The sequence below is a fragment of the Oryzias latipes genome, chromosome 4 (assembly GCF_053564925.1).
Source record: "Oryzias latipes strain Hd-rR chromosome 4, Olatipes_Hd-rR_3.1".
NCBI lineage: Eukaryota > Metazoa > Chordata > Actinopteri > Beloniformes > Adrianichthyidae > Oryzias > Oryzias latipes.
Window position 1 is genome coordinate 9,968,593 of NC_136240.1, and position 8,228 is coordinate 9,976,820.

Genomic DNA, 8,228 nt, shown 5'->3' on the forward strand with positions numbered 1-8,228 from the left:
TGTTGCGACTCCGCTCTGAGGACAAGGATGTTCTCATGCTGGTTTTTGGGGTTTCCTTCCAAGGTTTTTCACACCTGCAGAGGCGCTTGTGTTAATAAATTCCTGGGTCTTCACTGAACCTGGTCTGTCCTGCATCTGGCTCATCCTGATAACCCTTTAACACAAACAAATGCTGTCCCTACATAGACTGTTTTACTAGCCAACACCATTAACATACATGTACACAAGCACACACTGACAGAAAACCACCAACCCAATCAGACTATCTGTTTACATGCAGCTGCTTCCTCAGACTGTAGTTTGAAAATCCTCATCTGCTTATCATATAGAAATGGATGGCAGAGGTCGGAGGGTTCCTCAGGTCAATACTGAAGGAAAACAGAGAATGAAGGACAGGAGAAGCTGCAGACTTTGGCCTTTCTGATGTCATCCTGAAGGTTTCAGGTGTCTCGGCTCCAGACTGGTCATCTTGTGTGTGACTTCACCTCACTTGCAGTGACATTGCTGGTATCTGTCCTTTCAGCCAATGAGAGCAAGGCTAGCAAGTCAGCTGGGTGTGTTGTGTTGGAGTCTCAACTTTGGACCCAAGCAGAGCAGCCGAGGGACAGAAGCTCCACAGGAGGTGAGACTAAGGAACTCCACTGAAGTTTGAATATTTTTGTTGGACCGTAGCGGTTTTTGGTGGCATCATTCAACCAGGGAAATGATGCAGCAATTCCCAGATCAGGTATGTGCTTGATTTCAGTGTTTTTTTGTGGCACAGGAAACCAGAAGGTTCTACAGAGCAAAGTTCAATCTAACAGGGAACCCAGGAGTCGTCGGGAAAGTCTGAACTACATTTTGGTTTAAATGTTTGATTTTAAAGGCAAAAAACCACAAATGACATGTTTTATGTTAGAAATCTTTACACCGAATGTGACCACAAACCACACATGCAAAGTTATGATGAAGGTTTTACACAGAGAAATACTTTTGATGTCATCAGCGTGTGGAAACGCAACTGGTTAGTAAGCCAACGTAAAGAATTTTCTGTGAAACGCATTATCTCCTTTCAGGGGTGTGATTGCTCAGAGCTGCTTGACTGGCTCTTTGATAAGAACAGTGGGATTCTCCGCCATGAGGAAACTGGAAACCATGGCAACAATCAAAGCTGGCCATTTCAGGGACCAAATGTGAGTGAGGATGTTGGATGTTGCGTGATGCTCAAATCTGCTGCAGATTCATCTTGATCCTTTGTACCTCATACATTACTGCTGCTTTCCACTCCCACCCCCCATCTCCCCCCACAGATGCTGCAGCCGGCTGGGCAGGCAGACGAGGACTTCCTGAACGCCCTCCTGAGTGGAGGCGACTCTGTTGCCGCCTCCTCACCGCTGTGGTCGTCCCCCTCCCCCAGCGACAGTGGAATCAGTGAGGACCCCCCGTCAGATCAAATGGACAGCCCTGCGCGCACAGACAGTCCCCCAGGGGATACTCACTTCTGTGCAGCAAGACCACAAAGCAAACGAGACCTGGAGGCCCAAGTTCCTGCTGCCTTCAGTGAGTCATCAAACGCTTTCTGCTGAACTCCACGTTTGCTTTTCTACGACTGAAGAAGTTTAAAGCAGAAGAAACTGTGATTCTGTCCATCTTTGACACTGAAACCTGCTCTTTTCCCTGCTTCTCTGATTCAGTCACTCTGAAATTCGAATACGTTTCCTTCACCTCTACATTTCTCAAAGTTTTCCTAGATCAGTTTTAAGATTTTTCCAAAATGATGGTGAAAGTTCTCCATGTGACGTTGTCTTCAAGTTGAGTTGTTTTCCAATTCTGTCACTAAAGACGAAAATGTCCTAAAGGGGCGGTTCTGGAAGGGACATGTTTAAATAAAAAAAATGATTTTCTGTACAAATTAATATTTATATCTACACCGTTCTACTGAGAACTTGTGTTCTCATGGGTCTCCAGGAAGCTGAATGATAATTAATGGAAATCTTCAGTCTGTCAACGATATCTGCACTAAAATGAAAAATGAAACAGTGAATGCTGCTGATGAGGGGTCATGAAAAACCTGCCAAAAACTGGGGCAGCACTCAACAGCATTATCATATCTCATCAGCGCTTCCTCACGTGTTCTTTGTGTGTCCTTGTTCAGATGGCTGGGATTTCAGCTTCCCGATGGGAAAAACCAGGACTCCGCAGCATCCGCAGCATCCCTCAGAAGTCCACAGTCCTCAGCTGTCCTCCGGCTTCCCGCTCACAGTCAAAGATCTGCTGCTGTCTGGCAACGCAGAGCCCGTAAGACTTCCTGTTCGCCAGCAGCAGCGGGGAGAGACCGCCAGGCCTTATGGGAGTTTGCGCACAGACCCTGTTGTTTAGTTAAGCTAGCAATGAGTGAATGTGTACCAGAAAGCAGTCAACTGCACTCCCAGAAATCAGAAATCACTCTCGGGAAACGACATTAGAATTGCAAATGGAAGGCGTATTTTTAGACTTTTGTCTGTGTGGTAAATGTGCAGAGCAGGCAGCATCCTATCTTTGTGTCCTGGAAGGAAGAACACAGAAAAGATCTACATTTGAATTTTGTTGAGTTTTGTATTTGGACTCAGATTCCCCACAAAGAAGAAATTCTCTCCTGATACTTTTCAGTTTTGATCCAAATCAACTGTTAACTACAGTTTCATGGAGACTAATATTTGCTTTAATGAATACAAAAGCATTTAAACAATAATAAAGGTGAATATAGGCAGATCCATTTGTATGAGGGAAGTCCTGCAGAGCACCATAATTGCAATGAAACAACCATGAAATGAGTGATTAAACTACTTCCAGTTGGGGGGGGACATAATCAACCAACAATCATGAAGCCTCCTTCATGTCTCATTGACAGCCTCCCCAGCCGACGCAAAAGTCTGTCCAGGAGCTGATCCTCAATGAAGATGAGAAGAAGCTCCTGGCAAAGGAGGGGGTCACTCTGTCCAGCCAGCTGCCCCTCACCAAGGTAACGCTGCCCGGTAAACTCTGAGCGTCAGCCTGAACGAACCCCCACAGGAAACGTTTCCTGTTTGTCCATCAGTATGAAGAACGGGTCCTGAAGAAAATACGCAGGAAGATTCGGAACAAGCAGTCAGCCCAGGAGAGCAGGAAGAAGAAGAAGGAGTACATCGATGGGCTGGAGAACAGGTAAAGTATTGATCAGCACTACATGAAGAAGAAAGACAGACACATTTGTTTTTACACAACAACACTACACAACTCAGAATACTGAAGGTGTGCTGGCCCCCCAGGAAAAATTATGTTTGTCTCCAGAAAGGACTTCTCTGCTCCCAGGAAAAGTAAACGAGGCCTAAAAAAACAAGAACTTTAGGTGAAGCTGCAGCACCAGAACACATGCAGGCCTCAGTCGTGTTTAAAGGTTTCAGCATCTAAGCAGAATATTTATGGTACTGCAGTGAAATCCACCGTGTGGCTTTTCACCAGCTTAACACCAAGACGCTGCAGGGAGATGGTGGAGACGGACACAAAATGCAGGATGGCAAACTAAACTTTTCAACTGGAACTGAAGGGATCAACAAGATGAACTGAGGAAGACTGAAAACCATGAAGACAAATGACAACTGTGGATGATTGACAACCAGAAGCGGGCGTAACTGACAGGAAAAACCTGAAACAGGACAAAATGCTGTGGGCGACAGGTCATAGTGAACACTTCTACAACACATAAAGAGGAAGTAGGCGAGATACAGGTGCGTTGTAGGGATTTTTCACATTTTCACCCCTCTCCCAAATCCTGCAGACTGTACAAGGATCCCGTTAGTGCTGTTCATGTGATACGTGCGTGCTCCTTGCTGCAGCCGGAATGAAGAAATTAGACAATCAAAGTGTAGTTTGTGTGGATATGCAATGGCACCTGCGGATCCTGCATCCACCCCATGAGTGCAGCATTTGTGTGGTCAGTAAGGAGCCAGTACTACAGTGTGGCGTAAAGACGCCGTACGACGGCATCACCCGCACGTCATAACTTTCATTATCCTCACAAATACTTCCCAATGCGTATGCACAACAATAGTACGTTCCATTTTCATCATGTCCCTTGGAGAGGTCGTACAAGCCTGAAGGAAACTTCAAGACACACGTTAGCTCCCCTTCAGATGCCGCCACTCCTCTCTACAACCCTTCACGGACTCGGACAACCAAAAAACCTGCAAAAGCCGTAGAGGTCAACCCCCAAACTGTTTCTGTGACTAAAGCTTGAAGTGAACAATCCTTACAGACACATCTGGACTCTTCTAATCCAGATCAGGGTGGTCCAAAAACCAGAAAATAGTTTTTCTGAGCAGAAGAGGACCGTCGATCATTATTTCTGTGATCTTTCTGTCTGGAAGTGGAGAAATGGATCCTTTAACTCCAGGTTTTGTTTAGTCCAAATTCAACATGTCAAAAGTTCCATCTGTGGTTTTAAACCAGCTCTTGTTTCAAACTATATAAGAAATAAGGATTTTAGGGGTTTTTCATCAAAAACTCCTGAATGAATGAAGCCTGCCTTCAGCAGGAAGGCTGTTCCACTTCAGCAATTTCATGCAAAGTCACAGTCAGGTCTGCAGCACCTTTGTGATGAAAGAAAAAGAGAAAGCGTATACACATTCATGAATTTTAAGTCAGCCTTTGATCCCGTTTCTTTAAGACTAAGACTTACTTTTGAAAATAATGATCTGCTGCAGCCTGAAGATCCTAACTGTGAATCCCTGAGTGTGAGAGATTCCAGGTTAAATTAAAAAACTGCTTCTGTCGGTTCCGATGAGGTTTTCTTTATAAAACCTGGAGGATAAATTAACTTTTTTCTGCTTCTGCTGTGTTTTCTCCCTCCAGAATGGCTGCTTGCTCTGCACACAACCAGGAGCTGCAGAGAAAAGTGTCGCAGCTGGAGAAATGCAACATGTAAGAACAGAGTAAAGAGTAAAATCTCTTCTGATGTCACAGCTTTAATGCTTCTTATCTGCTTTTTATGACATTTCTTCTGATAATAACCTGCTTTTCTCTGTTCCTGCTTCAGTAGTTTCTGTTTGTCTCTTTATCCCGTTGCTGTCTGCAGATCCTTGATGGACCAGCTGCGCAGACTGCAGGCTCTGGTCATGAGTTCATCTAGCAAACCGGCCCAAACTGGGACATGTGTGCTGGTACATGCTCTCCTAAAACACCTGGGTTATTTCTTCAACCCAATTCTTAGATTATTCATGTTGGGATATATTTTTGGGTAACTTTATGCAGCGATACCAGTTTTGAGGTAATGGTCATTTTATTTGAACCCAATTTATGTTTTCATCTGAGTTTTCTTTCTTGAGTTAAAATTACTTAGAAAGGTTAGTTCCTTTTTAACCTCTGAGTTGAATTAAAATCAACTCAACTTGTGTTATTTTTATCTATGGAGATTTAGTGTGTTTGTGTGTTTGCATCATAAAACAATAAAATAAAAAAGTTGAAGTCTAATTAAAAAATGTCACCTGAACAGCAAAACATAACAAAAGGAGTTGTTTCATGATTGTCAGTTTATGAAAACAGACAAAACAAATGAGAAAGAAGACCGGAGGGGAACGGAAACCAGCTGCTGTCCCTGAACAACAGCTGGGTTTTAGCCTGACTCCCATCACGGAAAAACCTGTGTGATCTTCTTAACCCCAAACTCAGCTGGTGTCTTCTGTTTTCTGGTCCAGGTGCTGCTGCTGTCATTTTCTCTGATTCTGTTCCCGAACCTCAGACCTTTCTCTGACTCCAAGGTCAGCGATGGAGACTTCAGCCCCGTCAGAAGTGAGTGACCTCCAGCTACCTTCTATATATTTATGACCAATCCATCCATCCATCCATCCATTCATCCATTCATCCATCCATCCATCCATTAATCCATTCATCCATCCATCCATCCATTAATCCATCCATCCATCCATCCATTAATCCATTCATCCATCCATCCATCCATCCATTAATCCATTCATCCATCCATCCATCCATCCATTAATCCATTAATCCATCCATCCATCCATCCATTAATCCATTCATCCATCCATCCATCCATCCATTCATCCATTCATCCATCCATCCATTCATCCATCCATTCATCCATTCATCCATTCTTCCATCCATCCATCCATTCATCCATCCATCCACTTTCTAACCTGCCCTAACCCTTACCGGCCCATTTATGACCCGTGTGGTGAAACAATAGAACTGCTTTTTCAACTTTAGGGGATTATTTTTAATACTTCCATGAAGATATCTGTGTGTAACTGAGAAAGTTTTTTGTGTATCTGACATGTTTAACATTTGTTTGTTCATCTTCATCACCATCATCATCTCTCTAGCTGCATATCTGTGGTTTCAAATGCTCACAAATGAGTTTGGGATCGGTCTCGTTCGATGCACGTGTGCTTCACCTGTGAAATCCGACTCTCCGTCATGGCCAGTTACAGAGCGAGCTTCCCTCAGGGAGGTGTCACAGGTTAAAAACCACAACGGGTTCAAAGCTGAGTCTGGAGATGAGCTGGTGGACAAATTGCTCCCAGAATGTGCAGCACGGAGCAGAAATCTGTGGAACAGAAGGATGAAGTGCAGGATGGGAAAGGACTGTTTAATTGGTTCCTATAGCCTGGGGGAAGGAGGAACGAAGGCGACGCCTGTTTTTTGTTCCCTACTCTCTGAGCTACTGAAGTCTCAGGGTATAAAGATGGTAAAAAATCCCAAACTGTTGGGTCAGCTTTGATTTTTCTTGCCGTCTTTCCTTTATGGCAGATCGACCTTTTATGAAGGAGAAACGGTCTGTGTTTCAGAGGGACTTTATTCAGAGTTTGTAATATTTGGGGGTCTGTGCAGACTTCAGGTTTTCATTTTAGATGCTCATAAATAGCTCTAACGTGTGGCTCACTGAGTCTTTTCTTCTCCCTCAGTCCAGTCCCGGTCCCTGCAGAACCTTCAGGCCTCCCGGGTGCTGCATGTGGTTGACTCCCGCTTCTCCTCAGAGGAAGAACCGGATCTTCTGGGCCACCGGTTCCCTAAAGAGCGGGAAATGGAGGAGATTTCTGAACTGATGAGGACTCTCAGAGTGAAGCAGGAACGCTCCGGTCTGGAGTCTCAGAACGTCAGTCAGGAAGAAAGCCATTTCCATGTCGACCCGATCACAGGTCACGTGTCGTCTGTGACGCTGAACCCGCAGCGCTACGACCGTCTGCGGCCGCATGCAGACGACATGTGAGCCAGATGAGAACCTGCTGGTCACACCAGGCGCAAGTTTATTTTCATCCTTCAACACCAGTTTTTTTATGAGAAAAAGGATTTTACTCTTTATTGACGTTTCCTGTTGACAATAGCTGCATGTTCTTTGCCTCCATTTGATAAAGTTTACTCTGTGCCTGAAATAATCAATTACAATATTGATAACAATGAAGCTGTGATGGTTTGTTCAATTTGATTGAAATCAGATCAATTGTTTTGATTCTGTTTTTGGAAGCTTGTTTATCCCGAAGAACTGATTCCAACCCAACCTGTTGTGTTTCTGAACCTAAATAAAGGAGATTTATCGTCTGACAGTTCTTCCAGAGGAACTGATTCCCGGTTTGATTGGGGGGGGGGACTGGGCCAAAGGTGGGACGGTCTGGCTCTTATCTGTTGAGTCAGATCAGACTGACATGCTGACGTGGCCGCTTGTTGTAGACCGTTTGCAGACACTCCAGCAGATGCAGTGACTGAAGAGGTCTTCATCTCAACGTCACTTCCTCTGATGTTCAACAGGCCACCACCGCCGCCGCCACCGCCGGTCCGAGTGCAACAACAGCCTGCTTACAATCTTTGATGTTTATTCATATCAGAAAAGTTTATCAAATGAAAATCTGATCAAATAAAAAAGACAAGCTGAACAGATAAACCTGATGTACTTACATGTATCTACATGTGTTGTGTCTGCTTCTGCACTTCATAAAAGATTTGAAAGCATTAAAATATCAGTGAACACGTGTGAAAACAGCTCGTCACATTGGGAAAGCTCTGACCAAAACCAACGATGTTCAGATCCTGGATGTGAGTCTGTCTGCAGCAGTGAATGAAAACAGAAAGAATACCAAAAAGTGCAGCAGCTGACTGCTAAACTAGACAGATGTAGCTAAACTGAGCATCTCTGCCCTCAGACCCTCCTACTCTGGAAAAAAGAAGAAGAGACATCTGTGGTGTTTTGGAGGTTTTCACCACCTGTCTGGAATCCATCA

General features: G+C 44.4%; 1 protein-coding gene across 2 annotated transcripts; it reads left to right on the top strand.

Moving 5' to 3' along the window:
- Window positions 1-494: 494 nt before the first annotated feature.
- Window positions 495-7,571, top strand: creb3l3a (cAMP responsive element binding protein 3-like 3a). 2 transcript variants are annotated; one of them, XM_020702247.3, is made up of 10 exons: window positions 495-622; window positions 1,056-1,172; window positions 1,290-1,539; window positions 2,135-2,277; window positions 2,870-2,980; window positions 3,056-3,162; window positions 4,849-4,917; window positions 5,072-5,156; window positions 5,691-5,784; window positions 6,918-7,571. In XM_020702247.3, the coding sequence occupies exons 1-10, from the start codon at window positions 527-529 to the stop codon at window positions 7,220-7,222; spliced, it is 1,377 nt and encodes a 458-aa protein (XP_020557906.1). In that variant the 5' UTR covers window positions 495-526; the 3' UTR covers window positions 7,223-7,571. The 2 variants fall into 2 exon arrangements, with proteins under 2 accessions (XP_020557906.1, XP_004067743.1); XM_004067695.5 differs by having other exon boundaries at window positions 577-727.
- Window positions 7,572-8,228: the final 657 nt, after the last annotated feature.

Excerpts from the sequence above, each read along its gene's own strand:
- creb3l3a (XM_020702247.3), top strand. The coding sequence starts at position 527 with ATGAGAGCAAGGCTAGCAAGTCAGCTGGGTGTGTTGTGTTGGAGTCTC. Across the intron at positions 623-1,055 it reads GGACAGAAGCTCCACAGGAG|GGGTGTGATTGCTCAGAGCT; the intron begins GTGAGACTAAGG and ends ATCTCCTTTCAG. Across the intron at positions 5,785-6,917 it reads AGACTTCAGCCCCGTCAGAA|TCCAGTCCCGGTCCCTGCAG; the intron begins GTGAGTGACCTC and ends CTTCTCCCTCAG.